The sequence below is a fragment of the Ctenopharyngodon idella genome, chromosome 7 (assembly GCF_019924925.1).
Source record: "Ctenopharyngodon idella isolate HZGC_01 chromosome 7, HZGC01, whole genome shotgun sequence".
NCBI classification, from domain to species: domain Eukaryota; kingdom Metazoa; phylum Chordata; class Actinopteri; order Cypriniformes; family Xenocyprididae; genus Ctenopharyngodon; species Ctenopharyngodon idella.
The window spans coordinates 31,891,878-31,911,388 of record NC_067226.1 but is presented as its reverse complement, the minus strand read 5'-3'; the positions used below and the strand labels follow the sequence as shown (position 1 = coordinate 31,911,388).

The 19,511-nt window shown below is 38.1% G+C and overlaps 1 protein-coding gene across 1 annotated transcript in view; it reads left to right on the top strand.

The window, feature by feature from the left end:
• Positions 1 to 19,511, top strand: part of ntrk3b (neurotrophic tyrosine kinase, receptor, type 3b) — a 146,526-nt gene that overhangs the window by 73,213 nt on the left and 53,802 nt on the right. Inside the window, exons 8-11 of the mRNA XM_051900980.1 lie at positions 4,575 to 4,880; positions 5,797 to 5,814; positions 9,355 to 9,404; positions 9,506 to 9,608. Coding sequence (XP_051756940.1) covers positions 4,575 to 4,880; positions 5,797 to 5,814; positions 9,355 to 9,404; positions 9,506 to 9,608 — 477 coding nt within the window. The remainder of the gene's footprint in view (positions 1 to 4,574; positions 4,881 to 5,796; positions 5,815 to 9,354; positions 9,405 to 9,505; positions 9,609 to 19,511) is intronic.

Genomic DNA, 19,511 nt, shown 5'->3' with positions numbered 1-19,511 from the left:
TCCTCCCTGACCTGTGCGAGCAATCTCACTGGGGGAAAGGCATATTTGCGTAGGCCCCAGGGCCAGCTGTGTGCCAGCACATCCATGCTGAGGGTCCCCTCGATCAGGCAGTAAAACAGCTGGCAATGGGAAGACTCTGGAGAGGCAAACAGGTCTACCTGCGCATCTCTAAACGTCTCCATATCAGCTGGAACACCTAGGGTGGAGTCTCCATTCTCCCCGGAACATGAGCTGTCATGAGAGTATGTTGGCTGCACGATTGAGCTTGCCCGGAATGTAAATGGCATGGAGCGACCTGAGCCGCTGCTGACTCCAGAGGAGGAGATGGCTGGTGAGTTGTGAGTTGCGACATGAACGTAGTCCACCCTGATGGTTGATGTACATCACCGTCGCTGTGTTGTTCGTCCAGACCAGCATGTGCTTGTCCCACACCAACAGTCAAAACCCGCGCAGGGCCAGCAGTACTGCTAGCAACTCGAGGCAGTTGATATGCCACTGCAGTCGAGGTCCTATCCAAGAGCCAAAGCTGCACTCCCGTTGCATACAGTGCCCCAGCCATATGCATCAATCCAAGCGGCGTGACCGCAGCTGCGGATGCCATATGCCCCAGGAACCTGAAATAGTTTCAGTGGAACTGCTGTTTTCCCCCTTAATAAATTCAGGTAGTTCAGCACCGACTGTGCGCACTCGATCGTGAGATCATGTTGACTGAGTCCAAACCGTAGGAATGGTCTGTGTCGAGGTAAATTAGAGACATGAAAGTATGCGTCCTTCAGGTCGATTGCTGCAAACCAATCTTTAGGGCGAACGCACGTGAGGATGTTCTTCTACGTTAGCATCTTGAATGGGAGCTTGTGAAGGTCCAGATTCAAGATTGGCCGTAACCCACTGCCTTTCTTGAGAACGATGAAGTACGGGCTGTAAAACCCTGATCTCAGCTGGAGGGACCGGCTCTATTGTGTCCTTTGCCAACAGGACCGCAATCTCTGCACGCAGGACAGGGGCATGCTTGTCTGCCAATGAGGTAAACTTATGGGGAAGCCAAGTGAACTAAATCGCATAGCCGAGTCTGATTGTCCGAATGAGCCAACGAGATGAGCTGGGAAGTGCTAGCCAGGCCCCCAGACACAGTGAAAGCAGCACCAGTGGAACAACAGACGCGCCAGCAGAGGGGCAGGGAGGTTCCTGTGAGGGAGTGGCTGGAGGAGGCATTGCATCCCTGAACCACAAACTCCTGCGCTGTGGTGAGAGAAGATGGGGAAGACAGCTAGGAAGCATAGTGTTTTGCCACCGCTTAGAGGGTTTAGCAGCAGCTGAGACGGGCTGTGTTGCCTTTGGGGGTATGCCCTCGGCGGTGGGCAGGTGGAAGGGATGTGGTCTGGTGGCAGCAGCATCCCACCGGGGCAGGATGTGTTTGATCGCCTCTGTCTGCCTCTGTACTGCCGAGAACTGCTGGGCAATGTCCTCTACAGTGTCGCCGAAGAGATGGGGGCAAGGGAGATGGGGGGCATTGAGAAAGCGAACTTTGTCAGCTTCCTTCATCTCAGCCAGGTTCAGTCAGAGATGGAGTTCCTGGACCACAAAGGTGGACATCATACATCGTCTGGCCAAGGGATCGCGTGGTGACTTTCATCTCCCTGAGTTCCTGAATTAACCCCGGCTCAGAACTACCCTTGTGCAGCTCTTTTAGTGCTTTGGCATGATGTACCTGCAGGAGGGCCATAGCATGCAAGGCGGAGGCAGCTTGTCCAGCGGCACTGTGAGCCTTGGCAGCAAGCAGGCTGAGAGGCTTTAGATGGGAGGCACGAGTGATTCCACCAGGTGGCAGCACTTTTGTGGGCATAAATTCACCACAATTTCATGTTCCACCTAAGGAATCTCTGCGTAACCTTTTGCTGCCCAACCATCAAGAGTAGTGAGAGCGGATCAAGCAGCGAAGCAGCTTCTGGCAGTAAAAGGTTCCTTCCGTGACTTTGTGACCTCCTTATGCACAATCGCATTTACGCCAGTCTGTCGACGTAAAGTCGAACATGATTGACTGATAGTGATATATTAGCGTCCACACAAGTGCACAGTATTATTCTGTTTATTCAAAGCACGCTGCAGTTCTGTCAACTGCCACTTGAAATGCTCGATCTCTTTATTCTGATTGGTCAATGTTTTTATCGTTCATTAGTTGGCAAACAAAAAAATGATTGGGAAAGTAATTCCAACAATATTGTTTCTCTGTGCCGCTATCATTATAGTTGTGGTGTGGACTCTGCTATTCTTTTATATTTACAATGATTCTTAGAACTATGACGTTATAGTTATTGTCCTTGGTATGAACGTGCCTTTATGAACTTTTTAGAATTGATCTTAAGAAATTACTTCTTTCTTAAGGCTTTTGTGAATCCAGCCCCAGACTTTCACCTGGAGGATGATAAAACTCCAGATTTATATTGATTATATTTTTACAGATTGATATCAGAAAATTATCCACCCTAAACTCAGCAACTGCTTAGCAACACACTAAAACCACTCAGAGCACTTTGGCAACCACGTAGCTTAAAAAGTCATTTTATTTGAACATTTTGAATACGGGCTGTGAATCCTTATTTAGAAATCACGTTAAAAATGCATTTACTGAAATCATTGCAAACTTTAATGCAGATAACACCATAATCCCTCTGAAAAAAAATAACTGTATGGACACATTTAAAATAGAACAAGGTTCTAAATGAACTGATACACCAATTAACAGCTATGAACCTGTAAGCCTTTGTGTTAATTTAATCAGAGAGTGTGCATGTATTTAGGGATCGCGTTAGGTTGTGATACGTAAAAATAGACCTCTTTCCCTGCACCGTGTTAAACTGGCTTGAACAGGTATAAGTTGAGAATCAGCTAGTGGAAAAACTGAATCTGCAACATCTCTGCAACTTTTCCGTGTTTTAATAAGAATGGAGGATTTTTCTCGCTGATGCCGTTAATGTTTTAGGACACAGATATGATCTGACACTCAGGCATCATTATGTTCATTAAACAGCACATGATTTTAAGACAGCGAGTAGATGAAACGCATTACATTTTATCACTCTGCTGACTAATGACTTTGATGTTAAATTGAAATGACAGCAGCAAGATATACAGGCTCTGAGTAGAAAAACTGTCAAGTTTGGTTTTGGTTTTGAACCAAGTACAGGGTCTTGTCTTTATTAAGAAAGAGTAAGAAATGATTGATGATGGCTTATAATCCATTTATATAGCAAATTTAAATATTATACTTAGATTTTTATCCTGTTAAAATTTGGTATCCCATCAAATATTCTAAAGTAATAATTATATATGTTTGATATAATTTCTATATTTTGCCATATTTCTTTTGACACACTCGTGTATGTATGATATTGGACAGCAAATTTTTATATTTTAAATGTAATATCCAATTGACTGGATATTGACTATAATGTCAGAACAGACAGATCTGATTTCATTACATGACAATATGGACAATCAGTCCTAAAGATCAGATTCGAGAAACATCACAGTTGGGTGCAGTGTCAAAAGAGCCAAAAGGTTTTGGCTCTGTTTCACGTAGGCGTATTCATAATGAAAGGTGCACCAGTTGGAATTTTGCATTCCGATCAAAAGCTCTGGAATATGAGATGCACATATGGGATGCACATCCCTCTCATTCTTTCTCTCTCCTGGTGGGATTGCAGCAGGACTCCCTAAATGACAGGCCTCATGCAGCAGTGAGAGCAGACAGGCCGAGAGCAAGGGTGCTGCTGCATGCTGATTCTAAAACACATGTCATCTGTTTAGGCGGGATGTGTGCCGAGCCGCTCTACAGGAGGGATCTATCTCTCGTCTAGTCTCATCAGTCAGCCAAGCACAAATCACTTCAGCGAGAGAAGGCAGCTGACAATAATGATGCCTTCTCATTTGAATGACAAACAAATGCGCAATGTCGGACAAGAAGTTTGCATGCGGTTTACCTTTGATTAGTGTACAATAATATACAGTCTGTGACAGCAAGATTACGAGCTGTCCCTCTGTCAATTCATGCTCTGTCCATTTTTTATTGGAGACCCAATTTATAAACGTGAAGTGAATATTTACATAACAGTGGGCCTGACAAGTTTCACTGGTTCTGCTTTTTATTCGACAGCAACTCCATTGTTAAGAAATCTGTGAATTTCACAGTTGCGTTTCACTAAAAAAGTGAGTCTGTTACAGAAAGTGGAAATTTTATGATTTACTCGCTCACGTCGTTGTCATTGTTGTCACTTTCATGTTTCCTCTATTATTTTCTTTTAGCTGTGACTGTGAAACATAAAATAAGATGTTAGGCAGAATGTCTGAGCTTCTGGTTTCAATACAAGGAAAGTGAATGGAGATTTATACACCCAAGCTATATATGAATGTGATTATTATCATCATCAATTATAGATTTCTTCTTATTATCAATATATAGTGCATATGTAGCATCCTACCTAATAAAAGGCCAAAAAAAAAAAAAAAGAGCAATTCCTGTAGCTGTTACATAAAGCCTCAGTCTTCTTATAAACCCTCCATTTTTCTTTCCTCAGTTCCGCCAGTAATCCTGAAGCTGGATGAACCAGAAAAGCGCCATCACACCTGCATTGAGTTCACCGTGAGGGGCTTTCCCCATCCCACACTGCGCTGGTTCCACAAGGACCGTGAGATCCTGCAGAGCGAATATATCCGCACGGAGATGGAGTACTACCAAGATTACTTGGAAGGCTGCTTGATTTTTCAAAACCCAACACATTACGACAATGGATACTACACCCTAATAGCCGCTAACTCTCTTGGGTCAGTTACCAAAACTGTCCACGGCTTTTTCCTCGATCCACCGTTCAGTGAGGATGACGGTACGTCTGAACAATGTAATTTATCATTTATAATGAGGTATGAATATTTATTCTGATACACCCTGATATGTGTACAGTATATATACACTTTGGAAACATTACAATTTTTTGTTTTTTAAAGTCTCTTATGCTCACCAAATCTACATGTATTTAATCAAACATACATTAAAACAGTGATATTGTGAAATATTATTACAATTTTATAATTTTTCATAATTTTTTTTTCTCTGAATTATTAACATCATTACTCCAGTCTTCAGTGTCACCTGATCCTTCAGAAATCATTCTAATATGCTGATTTGCTTTATCAGTTAAGTTTTTGCTGCTTAACATGTTTTGTGGAAACAATGATACCAATCAAACATTTGTGGTAAGATTAAAAAAGAGAGAGAAATTAATACTTTTATCCATCAAAGATGCATTAAATTGAACAAAAATTACAATAAAGACATTTATAATGTGACAAAAGATTTCTATTTAATAAATGCTTTAATAAATGTAATAAATACATGTAATAAATACAAATAAATGCTGTTCAATTCATTGAAGTTTCTATTTATCAACAAATCCTGAAAAAAGTATTACCATTTACACAAAATTATGAAGCAGCACAACTGTTTTCAATACTGATAATAATCAGAAATGCGTCTTGAGCATCAAATCATCATATTAGAATGATTTCTGAAGGATCATGTGACACTAAAGCCTAGAGTAATGATGCAGAAAATTCAGCTTTGATCACAGGAATAAATTACATTTAACAATATATTAAAATAGAAAACAGTTCTTTAAATTTGTAATAATATTTCACAATACAGTATATATGAATCATTTATATGTATTTACCACATTTTCTTTTATTCCTCCATTTTAATCTTCCATTTTTTTTTCTTTTGTCCTCTTGCTGTTCCTTTAGGACTAATTGATGACTACAGTAAGTGCCTCTCTTTTTGACATTAAAACATACAGACAGACAAAACATATTGGTCACATCTCATGTCTTTGTTCTGGCTTGTTCAAATCATAACAAATATTTTGTTTCAAATACACTACTATCTATGATCTTAAATACAGCATTGAAGGATTTGATAAGACAATATCATCTTTAATGTGTTATAGGTCCTCTCAAGTACAAACAAAGAAAAAGAAAAAAAAAACCCCACAGACCTTAGCAAACAAGAATGCATTACATAATTAAAGCTGCAAGCAGCAATGAAAGGGCCCTCGCACCCGGGCTCACCGCCACCCGCTGGCCTTAGAAAAACAGTGAGCTACATGTAAGCGAGTAAAAACAGGAGAAATATGGCAAAGTCGTTTCAAAGTGCCACACTTCCTGCTGCCAACAGGTGGCGCTTTGACTGTAACTGAATATTGCCATGTAGATGTCTTTAGGCCAGGACTATTATCAAACATGTGAAGTTTGGAGCAGATCAGACATTGTATGCCTGAGTTACAACAACTTCTTGTTTCTTGGCGTTAATCGCATACATTAGCACTTAGCCAAGTGTTGCATGATTTAACGTGTTTCTACTATGTTTGGTACTTCATGGCATATTGAAATGTGTTTCTGGGAGTGAATTACAGTGTAAAGCATGCCATTTCCTGTTGCCCGCAGGTGGCGCTATGACTAACTGAATATTGGCATATAGATGTCTTTAGGCCAGGACTCTGAAGTTTGGGGCACATCGGACATTGGCTGAATCCCAAATGGCACACTTCTATGCACTTTCGGTCTTGTGGACTTACAATGGCTGCCGTGTGTCCGTTAAGTCCATGAGACCGTAGGGTGTCCCATTTATCATTTTAGGTTTTAGAAGGGTTCTCGCGAGCGCCCCCCTTGTGGCTGCTATGCACCCTCGATGCGCACTTCAGCTGAGCACGCAAGTTTGCGAGCTACGCAGAGGACTTTACCCGGCAGTCAAAGCGGCATTACGTCATGAAAGTTCAGACTCAGACTTCAGGCCAGGACTCTAATAAATCATGTGAAGTTTGGGGCAGATCGGAAGTTGTATGCCTGAGTTACAACAACTTCCTGTTTCATGGCGAAAAATTAAACTTTGTCAGGCCGCCACGGACACACGGTTCAGTGAAAACTCAAGATCTTCACAATTTAACGTCTCAAAGGCCTTAAGATTAGACTGACCAAATATTATGTTGATCTGATTAAAGCTCTAGGAGGAGTTTGTTAAAGTACAACGTGTGGAAATGGCAAAAACTGCAAAAATTTTGCAGAGAAAACTCAAAATATCTCACTTCCTGTTGGGTTTTCAGATTTTAGACTCGGTGACTTTTTTGTAGGTATTGGGCTGTTACATGTGTCTACCGAATTTCATACCTGTACGTGAAATGTAGTGCGAAGGGTGCTTCATTGAAATTTTGTAGGTGGCGCTATCGAGCCATTTTGCTACACCTAATTCTGAAACCCATATCAGATGTAAATTTTCACCACTTCTGACGCCTGTGCAAAGTTTCATGAGTTTTCGAGCATGTTTAGGCCCTCAGAAATATGATTCATTTCGGAGAAGAATAATTGACCAAGCAATTACAATAGGGTCCTCACACCATCGGTGCTCAGGCCCTAATAACTGTGTACCATGCCATACTTGAAATCTTCCTTATTGTCTGTAAAAGAGGACAACCCTAATGGCTGTTTACAGAGATAAATAGAAGAATAGCCCTCATGAATTGCAGCATGTATTCGGCACGTATACAAGCTCTATGCATTAAGAGTTTGGGATGGTGTAATTGTTTTTGAGTCCAGTGGAGGACGACTCGTGCTTTGGGTGTATGATGCAGCAATACGTGAGCCCTGCTGCACCTCTGCCATTACGAATCAATTAAATGGCAATTCCTCTCTGACACTTGTGAACAAGACACACAGGTTCAGATAAAAGCCTCCCTTACCAAACAATGTGGCTTTCAGGCAGTGTCATAAATTCAGCCAAATGAAAATAGACATATCTAGTAAGGAACAGAAGGATTTTAATATATGGGGGAGCAGGGCTAGTTGTAATAGGGGGGAAATTGTCACAGGGCTGAATAGTTATTGGGCCCTATCATACACCCAGTGCAATGCGGCGCCAGGTGGGATGCAAGTGTTTTATGCTAGTTTTAGCCCAACGCAGTTATCATTTTCACGTCCTGCGCCACGTTGTTTAAACAGCAAATGCATTTGCGCCCATCTGTGCGCCCATGGGTGTGCTGGTCTGATAAGAGGTGTGTTTAGGTGCATTGTTGGCATGTTGCTATTTTGAGGGAACTGAAAACGACTGCGCCATTGACCAACTGAAACCTAGTCTAAAGTCAAAGGCGCAATATATATATATATATATATATATATATATTTTTTTTTTTGTTATTTAGAGTGCGTTCGTAATATGCCCCTATAGGCGGTGCACAACATGCATACACTCTGCTTTTTACACACACAAGGATGCGCAGCAGCACACAAACATGCCAAATATTAAAAATCATCTCTGGAGAAGCGTTGAGTCTTTCCGCTTGCAAATTCCGCCATGTAAATAGCGAATCCGCCACCTGGCTTTTAAAGGGAATGGGAGATGAGACTCTGATTGGTTAATTGCACATTATGCCCAAAACACACCCATTACTCATTAAGAGACTAGGGACAACCCTTTTAGACCATGCGCTGGGCGCGCCACCTATTTTTCCCGTCGTTAAACTAGCAAAAGTGGATTCGGACATGCCATAAGTGCACTTGAGCCATGCGCATTAGACCATGCGCTTAGATAGTTAAAATAGGGCCCATTAAATCAAAAGTCTAATTAAATTACTTTTATTTCTTTAAATTAGGATATTATGAAGTTGTGAATCACACTGGGATACATTAAGACAAGTGTACTTTTTATATATAGTATAAAGATTGTCTTATATTTATTGTTGGTTATTGGTTGACACAATGTATTAATTATAATATATATTGGGCAAAGCAATAGTTTGATTTTCAAACAACATTTCAAAAGTAAACTCTGAGAAATATTCAAAGTACTAAAAAGTGTGCCCCACTCTCCTCTAAATCACTGTTTTACTATTATTTACATCATTTTACTATTATTTGTTTACTATTATAGTATTTATTAATATTTTGAATTAGCTTTTATATTTTCATATTTATATTTTTTATATTTTCAGTTTAATTTTAGTTTAAGTTTTAGTGATTTTGTTATGCGCTGTTGTTTATATTAGTTTAATATTTCTATTTAGCTTTCTTTTTTTCTTCAGTTTTAGTTTTAGTCATTTTAGTAACACAACTTATTTTATTTTAGTTAGTTGCCGAGACAAAATTTCTAATTCCAGTAAAAATGTAATATTATCATTTTTTTCAGCTTTATTTCAATTAACAAAAACTATTTTAGTAGGTTTAGTTTTAGTTAACAATAACAATACTGCTCTGCATAAATGAACGCATTTTTTGGCCTCCTCAATTGTGCAACGTTATTTCTGTTTCCTGTAGGTCCAACGCCTGAAGATGAGGCGAAGAGACCTGATGAAGATTCATTCGGAGTAAGATGTTCTTTCTATCTGAAGTTCTCCTTTAATTTAAATTGTGCTTTCCAGCAGACGTAGCTGTATCATTGACTGCTTTATTGCTTTTTTCCCTGTAGATGTCGATTGCTGTTGGTCTGGCTGGCTTTGGATGCGTATTCCTCATTGTGATTTTCGTCCTCATCAACAAATATAGCCGACGTAACAAATTTGGGATAAAAGGTATGAATAGGTTATTCTGGTAGATTGTCTTCATGTTGAAATGCTCCTTGAAGGCAACATTTAAGTCCATATTTTGAGTTTTGATGGATATTTTTGGCTGGATGGGGTTTTATCCGGGAATTTATTGGATAAAAAAATTGTCTCTATAGTGGTCAGGTGCTTGGATGGGAGTAATTGAAAAGAAAGAGGGCTTTGTGAACACAGATGAAAAGGAAAGTCAGTTTAGAGCAAGTTATTACATTTTGGTAAAAGATTCTAAAGAAAAACATGTGTGTCTTAATGTGTCTTCAAGTAAAAAGGGTCCATTTTGATTTCATGTTGACTTTGAATGTTTTATTCCCAGTGGCAAAAAGCAAAAATAGGGGGAAAAAAAGAAAATAAAACTTAATTCTTTTCACCCTTTTCTCGAAGCAACACAATAGATTTCCTCAGTCTTTCAGTTGTCAATCATCTCGAGGGACTGGGTAACATAATAGTTGTCGGCTTTGGTTTTGGGCTATGTTTAGAGGCTGCTTTTAAACAGTGGTCTGGCACATCATGAGTCAGATAGGGTTTGGTTTGTGCTGTGTGGGTTTGTGTGAATAGAATTTGAGTTGAATGCATCCTCCAGTCTCAGACCTTGGGGAGGCAGTTGGCGGAAATGCCTGTGAGTCTTTGTTTGGTTAGCCTAACTTCCTCTGCTAATATTATAGTTCATATCACGGTGGTGCAAGTGTCTTCAGAAATATGGTTTTATTCAAACCTACGTTTGTATTAGAGGTGGGCAGCACCACACACACACACACACACACACACAAAAAAAACATGATGATGTGAGTAATTTTTGAGAATGGTAAAGATATATATAACATTATAGTTGTTTTTGCAGGAAATTCAATGGAAAAAAATGTGTAAAGCTGATTTTGCATTGATGCCAATAATATTATTCATATTAACCATATCATTCAAGTTATGAATCTTATCTCAAAGGGATGCCTGAGGTTCAACCAAAAATACAATTTCTGTCATCATTTACTCACCCTCATGTTGTTCCAAAACTATATGCAATTTTCTAGATAAATATAGGCCTGTTGCAATTATTGATTAATCTTCTAATCATGGTTATTCGATCTAATCGCAATTATTTGAGATAATCTCAATAAGTGTGCCTTAACCATTTTGTTGCCATCTAAATCACAATTCTTTTTCTGCAGTATCAATACCAGCTGCACATTTTCACTCTCTCTTCTCTCCGATGGCAAATTGACACACCTGCCTCCTGTCACTCACTCGCTCACCTCTGATCTATATTAGTGCCGCTCTCATAAAGCCGCCTCTCAAACAGCTCACAAGAACCAAACTGACTTCTTTTTCATGGCTTATAGTGCTTAAACGGTCAAATACATACAAAATTATGTCAAAATGCTCGTCTTGCCGAGTATTCAGGTAAATACAGTAAGTTTTGAAACATAATTAGAAAACACATGTTGTGTAACAGTATATTGGATCTGTGCATAAGCTCTTAAAGTGACAGCAGCCTAATAAACCTGCTGCTGTCTGTCATGTTAATCAAAGAACAAAAGACAAAGAGAAAATCACTCGCTGCTCTTGACCGAATAACTTTTGTAACTTTAATTGCAAGCATTAATCTTTTAATTCATTTTTACAATGAAAACTGCCATATAATTTATCTCATAATTTTTGTCATAATTTGGGTAATTTTGTTTTAATAGCTTACACTCAGAACAGGGAGGCTTTATTTGAATTGTTAAACTACATTTACCAAAAAAAAAAAAAAAAAAAAAAAGAGAGTAAACAGTAAGTAATTAGGGCCCCTTGATTTCCGTGATGCAGAAAACGTGGACGGAATCACAGAATCCAGTCATAAAAATTTAATTTACTGTGTTACGTCCAAGGACGTATGTTTTGTTTTGTTTTTTGTTTTTCCCTTTCTCTCTGTTTTTTCTCTCTCACTACTTCCATAAGCAGGAAGTGATGGCTGCCACCTGACTCCAATAATTGGTGTTCTGACTTGATTGGAGGAGGGGAGAAAGCTGTGGAGATTTAAGCAGCACCATTGCACAGAGCAGTGTGTGTGTGTGTGTGTGGAGGCTGCGTTGTGAGGCATCTTTTCCCAACCCAGAACTACTTATTTGTTATTTTGACTTATACCTTGTTGATTAATTTATTTGTTATTGTGTGACACTTTTGTTGTACTTGGTGCTACCAGAAAACCCTTTTGTTTTTGTAAGTTATTATCTCTTTTGTACATACTTTTGTTATTGTTTCTTTCTTTACTAAGTTTATATTAAATATTTGGGGAAGGGTTAGTAGAGAGGTGGGTGCCATTTTCTTTATATCTTGTTTTCTCTTGTTTAAGCTAGTTAGGGAGTTAGTTTATTATTGTATTTTCTTTTCTTTTCTTTTGTAGGTTAGTTAGTTTCTTTCTAACAGTTAGAGGGTTTATGTTTGTTATTTTGGCCTTGCCCCCTCTTGAAGCCTTGAAACCCTCCCACATTAGTAAATAAAAGAACTTGTTTTTGATATTGAGTTGTTTTTGGTCTTTGTTACAGTTCTGGGGTTGGGAATTGCACCTTTGCTGCCTCCACACATCTCACCATTCTTTTTTTATTCTGTTACCTGTTCCTTACCCTAGACTAGCTGGGGACGTAACAACTGTATAACGCAGAATGTCACGGAATTTGTCAAAATTTTGATGAAGAAATAAAAAGCTGGTCAGTACACTGAAATCAAGTGAATTCCTGTTGGTCTGTGAATATTAAACTGCAAAAAGACTATTTAAATATGAATCCTACATATTCTGAAAAAAACAAAAACAAAACATTTCATAGAAATGATTTTTTTAAAATTAATACATTTTGTTGTTTTTATGAATTCAATTAATTAGACATGCTTTTTGATTATTAAAATTTAATTAAACCATTAAAAAGGAATCCGGACAATTTAAAACAGAAAACAGAAAATAGAATTTGGTAAAAATAAAACGGAATTTGAGAGAGAGAAGAAAAAAAAAGTATTTCATAGGGCCCTAAAATGTTTATTTTTGTTAAACTGTTATAAAATTGTATAAAATTCATGATTTCAATGAATTAGACATGCTTTTTCATTACTAACATTTATTTTAACCATTAAAATGCAGTCAAAAAAAATTTAAATGGAAAAAAAAAAATGGAATTCAAAAAAATTAATATGTAAAACACGGAATTTGGGAAAAAATAAAACGGATTTCATAGGGCCCTAAGTATAAAATATGAGCAAATAAACAAAATGCAAACGATAGCACAAATAAATACAATAGAATAAAGAGACAAATGAAATAAACATGCCTTTAAGTTTTTTAGGTGGGTCTAACAGTAGTATTCGAGTAAGAAATACTACGGAAAAAACACTGGATAGTTTTCCCCGTGGTATCGAAAATTATATTGAATATCCATACTTTTCAAGGTATCGTATCAGTTGGAAATTCCAGTATCAACACTAATATCCATCTATACCATCGCAGTTATATACCCGAGATTTGCATCTTCTCCCAGGATCGCCCTCACTTCACTCTGCCTTTGAATAATGACTGTGTGTCCGTGGCAATATGTCAAAGAGAAAACAGATGACAGAAAATTATTTTATGTTTTCCAACCCCACTGCAGTCCTCATATCCATCTTTGCTTTTTAAAGCCAACAAAAACACGTTGGTCTCTGCATAACCCTCTTGACCCAAGACTCCCTGCTCTTTTCTCATATGTGTGTCAAACATGAAACACTCTCTCTTTTTTTGTGACAGTCCTGTGAGAGAAAGAGAATATGAGCTCCGTTCAATCTGAGAGGAACGGCTCATAATGTCTCACTCTCATTGATTGGCAAGGTTGAAGAGGCATTAAAGGATTGACACTCAAAGCGTGACGTCAATACAAGCCCTTTTCAGAATGCTGGCCTTCCCACAATACACCACTTGTACTGTTCTTCTCTTCAAATCAGCTGGAGGTCTTAGGCAGCCATTACCTCAGATTGAGCTGTATTGGATTTTTGCCTCACTCAATCATTCTGGAGCCTTTTTTTGCAGTTGGAGTTTGATCACAGACTATTTTGGGGCTGGCAGTAAAATCAGATTTTGTGTGTGTGTGTGTGTGTGTTTTCCTCGCTTTCTGTGTTTGGACCTTTAGATCGCTATTAAATCATCAAATCATAAATGGATGTTGTGCTGCACAACAACCGATTGATTGCGTTTGCCTTTCAGGGCACTTCTGCAATTGGTAAAGCTTCATAATCTGGCTCACTTTGGTGTTTAGTTGTAATTGCAAGTTTGTAGAGTGGTAAAATTCGAGAGCGGCATAACAGTATTTGCGTATTCTTAATTTAAGACCATTTTCATTATATCCCTGTAACCTTCTTGAGAATATTTTATTCTCTCTAGTGCATTTACATTAGTTTGTCATGCTAAATGGACTATTCAGACAGTATTTTGTAAGGTGATGTGTGTGGAAGAAAAATTACACTTATGCATTTGGATGGCAGTGGTTTTATGGGGAGAAGAGAGTTATTTTAGGGAACTTGTAAGTTTGTTTCCCTAACATGACCATATTCCAACATTATGGCAAGAAAGCAAAGCGTTAATGCATAGCCTGATTGTTGCTGCCATTATAATGATCAATTTGAACAGTTTACGTGATTAGATTTTGGCCCTAGTGCACTTAGCAGTGCGCAAAAAGAAGCTCAATGTTGTCCAATTTCTCCTTTTTCTTTAAGATGTTAATTAAAAACCTTGGTGTTTGTCGAACCACGGGGGTACAACCACAGACTGTGACCTATAAATGATTTAAAGTCCCCCTGTAGTCAATCATTTTCTCTTAAAACTCATCTTTGATCACCAAAATGACATATTTAAATGTTTTTTCCTTAAAATAGCTTAAATGTAACTCTACACCCTTGCCTCATTTAGTATACGTGGTTCTATGAATATGCAAATTAGCCCCGCCTCCACTCACTCGCACGAGCTCAGAGATCCACTCATTGACAATCACACGTTGACTTGATTGGTTTCAAGGTAGTTTGTAATGTCAGAAACACCAGTGATTTTAAACTGCGTTTTTTGGTTCAACCAAAAAATCCTCAGCAATTGTGTTGACTTATGAATTTGCACATGGTTTGTCTTAAAGCATATTAAAAACACCACATATACATATAAACAACATTAAAATCTTGATTTTCACCACAGGCAGACTTTAAATGTGAAAGGGGTGTCTTGATCATATCCTGTCTCATGTTTTTTATGTAAATGTGCATACATTTGGAAATGAAGCTTTTGGTCTTTGCTTCAACAATTTCCTTATTCTGTGGAGGGAAACTTCTGTTAATCAGTTCCTGTCCTCTATCCATATGCCAACAAGAAAACAAATAATTGATTTGCATTACCAAGAAGAAAGTACGCAGGAAATGTTGTTTTCAAGCATTTCTTCTTACAACATTTCCGCTGGGCATATTTAAGATGTTTTATCGAATTGAGTTCCATATAATGCATTCATTTCCTGTCAGGACAGGATGTTTTAAGAGAGCTTCAGGCTTGTGTCTTATCTCATGGTCATTGTTTTATCTGAATTATAATCAGACATTTTTCAGCCACAGATCTGTAATATAATTAGCTTGCTTTATCCCTCCATGATGTAGATGTGACATTACAGATACATCGGATCTCGTTCACTAACTGCATACACGCATATGTGTGTGTACAACCTGTGTGACGATATTATTCAGAAATATTCATCCATAAATTTGAATTTAAAAAAAAAAAAAAAAAAAAAAAAAAATGACAAAAGAAGAGTGAAAGAACTTTTGCTTTTACATGTCCTCTTTAAACGACTAATTTGCGTCTCTGTACAGACTTCAGTGGATGGATAATTTTTAATGGCATCCCGGATCGTGTCGAAGGATTATATGTTTGTTCGGAGCATTTGACAACAGATTGTTTTGTAAACGAGGCACAGTGTAATGGAGAGTTTGCAAAGAAACTTTTGTTGGAAGATGAAGCAACCAACTATATTGGATCTGTATTGGATTGGAGCAACATTGCAAACTGCAACAATTTTATAATGCTTTACCTGTCAGTGAAGATTTTATATGGATGTTTTCAAAGCACTTACATGCAATAGCAAGGGGGCATTGATACTTTTTCTTATGCAATGACGTTAGCCAATTACAACAGTGGCCGCATACTGACAAGCCTTAAGGGACACGCCCACATAAATCAGAGCTTTTCAGACAGAGGGACAGTATATTATCATTAATGTATATTTTTGTGAATATAAAAATATAAAGTTTTTGTGCAAAAAGTCTTTAGCATTATAAATTTATAATGGATACTCAAGGAACATATTACAGTATTAAAAAAAATCCATGTCATGAGCCTTTTAGTTTCTGCATAAAAATGCTGCATTGCTGCATGTGCTGTAATGCTAGAGCGCATTTTTATAGAGCGTAAGGATTCATGTGCAGAAAGTGCTTATATGTAGATGTTTTGGACAGGTATTATGATAATTACTAACTGCAGGTATGTGCTACTGCATTTAGAATAATCCGGATTCATCAGGATATGATGTTGCGCTCTAGGGCTTCAGTTTTTAATAAATAATACATCACAAATAACAAATAATAATACATTTAAAAGTTAAAATATACTTTGCTTCACTTTCCTCCAACACTGCAAGCCAAGAAGCTTTGATGTTTGTTTTCACTTTATTGAGTCAAGAGGACAGTGATGTTTCTATCCCACATTGGTTAAACATATTCTCACTATGTGAATTTGCTGGTCAGAGTTTAACAAACCTGAACGCTGGCATGCAGCAAAAGACAAAACGTCTGCGTATGTTTGAATGGAAGTGAATGAAGTGCGCACTTGTTGTGAATCCGAGCAAACTTTTTGAGTGAGAATATTTTCTCTGGACTGATTAAAAGTTGTATTGGTATGATGTTTTAAAACATATTTTTGAAAGAGGTCTCAGTAACACATTACAGTAAGGTCCCAGTAGTTAATGCTAAGTAATGCATTACCTAACATTAACTTGTGCATTAATGAGCAATATATTTGTTACAGTATTTTTCATCTTTGTTACCATTAATACATACAAATACAACTCATTTTTAGTTCATGTCCATTAAATAATTTTAACAGATACAACTTTTGATTTTATTAAATATATTAATAAATGTTAATTTACATTTAACTAAGATTAATACATCTGTTAGAAGTATTTGTCATTTTAAGTTCATGTTAACAAACACATAGTTAATTGATGTTAACAAATGTAACCTTATTGTAAAGTGTAAACAAAGTTTATTATGCTCACCAAGAATTTATTATTGGATTTGATAAATAATAAAGTTCAGTAATAATTGAGAAATATACTTAGTTTAAAATAACTTTTCTATTTTAATATATGTTAAAATGTAATTTATTCCTGTGATCAAAGCTGAATTTTCATCATCATTACTCCGGTCTTCAGTGTCACATGATCCTTCAGAAATCATTCTAATATGATGATTTGCTGCTCAAGAAACATTTCTGATTATTATCAATGTTGAAAACAGTTGTGCTGCTTAATATTTTTGTGGAAACGGTGATGCATATTGTTTCAGGTGTAACGGTTCCACTGAGGTTGAGTAATTTTTCTGAGCCTAAAAGTTTATTTCATGATTCAAAAAGTGTTTAAACGAAGCAATAACTTGAAAATAAACATAAACTCATATGACATCATACTGCTCAGGCCCCGCCCATGACTGCTGACGGACTCTGCCGTATTAGCATAAACCCCACCCTGAGCAAGTTGTACACAGGCCGGATCAGCTGTAGCGACAAGAATGTCTCGTAAGCAACTCAGGTGTTTTGACAGTTTCTGATATTTTCAGTGCGTAAGATTGTCCTGTTTTGTTGTTGCATGAGCCCTTGAAACTCCGCCCTCTTCTTCAAAGGGGGCCGGTAGCAGCAGCTCATTTGCATTTAAAGGGACACACAAAAATGCCTGTGGGGTATTTTGAGCTAAAATTTCTTATACACACTCTGGGGACATCAGAGACTTATTTTACATATTGTAAAAAGGGGCATAATAGGTCCCCTTTAAAGGATTAGTTCACTTTCAAATAAAAATTACCCCAAGATTTACTCACCCTTAAGCTTTAGGACTTTATTCTTTCTGATGAACACAATTGGAGAAATATTAATAAATATCCTGACGGATCCAAGCTTTATAATGGCAGTGAGCGGGATCAAGGAGTATGAGCTGAAGAGAGTGCCTCCATCCACATCCATCCATCATAAACATACTCCACATAGCTCCGGGGGGTTAATAAAGGCCTTCTGAAGCAAAGCGATGCCTTTGTGTCCATATTCAAGTCACGAAGAAAGTGTAAACTGGCGTTGCGTCAGTTAAGTTTTTTCCGTAAGTTGAATAGGGAGGGCATAGGATGTAGTGTAAGCTTTTTGAACTGCCAGAGTTTTACACTTTCTTCGTATGTTGAATATGGAAGGCGGTCTGGTGGAAGCTAGATATTTTACTTCATAATTTGTTAAATATGGATTTTTTTTTTTTTTTTTTTACACAAACACATAGCTTTGCTTCAGAAGGCCTTTATTAAACCCCCAGAGCCATGTGGAGTATGTTTATAGTGGATGGATGCACTTTCTTTAATTCATACTCGTTGTTCCCATTCACTGCCATTATAAAGCTCGGATGCGTCAGGATATTTATTAACACAACTCCCAATTGTGTTCATCAGAAAGAATAAAGTCATATGCACCTAGGATGGCTTGAGGGTGAGTAAAGCTTGGGGTCATTTTCATTTGAAAGTGATCTAATCCTTTAATGTCACCATAGCCTCTTTCACACAGAGCGTTGATCCCAGAAAATTGCCATAGAATTGCTTCTGTGTGAACGCAAACACTTCCCAGGATTGATCCCGGGATAGGGACCTAGTAACATTGCTGGGATCAGTCCCAGAACGCGCCCTGTGTTAACAAAAGGCAGGACAAATGCCATAAGGGGTGTGTCATAGTGATGACGCTGAAGCTAAGATTGTTCGCCAGCTTAGTGGAACGGTACGTGATGCCTTAGTTTATGATCGAATCAGGAAACATTGCACAAGCGTGGTTTCTCGAGAGAACATTACACGTCACATCCCGATGTCACGTGTCTTTATGGGATGTGTGTGAACGCACGCACAGATTTCAGAAAATCACTGGCAGTGTGAATGAACCAAAATCAAATGATCCCGGGATCCATTTTCAGTGTATTTTCCAGAATCTCTGTGTGAAAGGGGCTCATCAGACATCTGAAATAGCATGAGATATGCTTTTTGCCCAATATTGGGGAGGAAGACTGAGTTATGATGACACATGATCTTAGCATCACTAACTGCATGTGACAGGGTTTATTTTAGCTTCACCGCGAAAACCCTCCCCTTTGCTTCCCCTCCACGCTCTTTGCCCTGATAGCTCACCTGCCTATTAAGATCTTATCATCGCCGTCACAAGGGCTTAAACCTTCCTCGGCTACATTACCGCAGTAAGCCAAGGGCTGTTTAGCACACATCATCAAACCCAAAGATTTCACGCCTGACTGACTCACCTTGCCCCAGCGAATGAAGCAGTCAATGGAGCCACACACAGAACAACAGCTCACGTGAAGACACCCGCGAACATGTCTGAAACAACCCTGACATGCAGTTTCTTTGACAGACGGTTACGCACAAAGACACTTTGAAGCTGTCGCTGATACGGAACAATAACCATTTTCTAATGTCAAAATCACAGCAAGGAACAGCTGCCCTTTTTTTTTTTACCCATCCTCGAAAGTGAAACAGGGTCATTCAGCACCATTTTTCAATTTTGAAAAGCACTTCACTCCATTATGATTGAGGTTT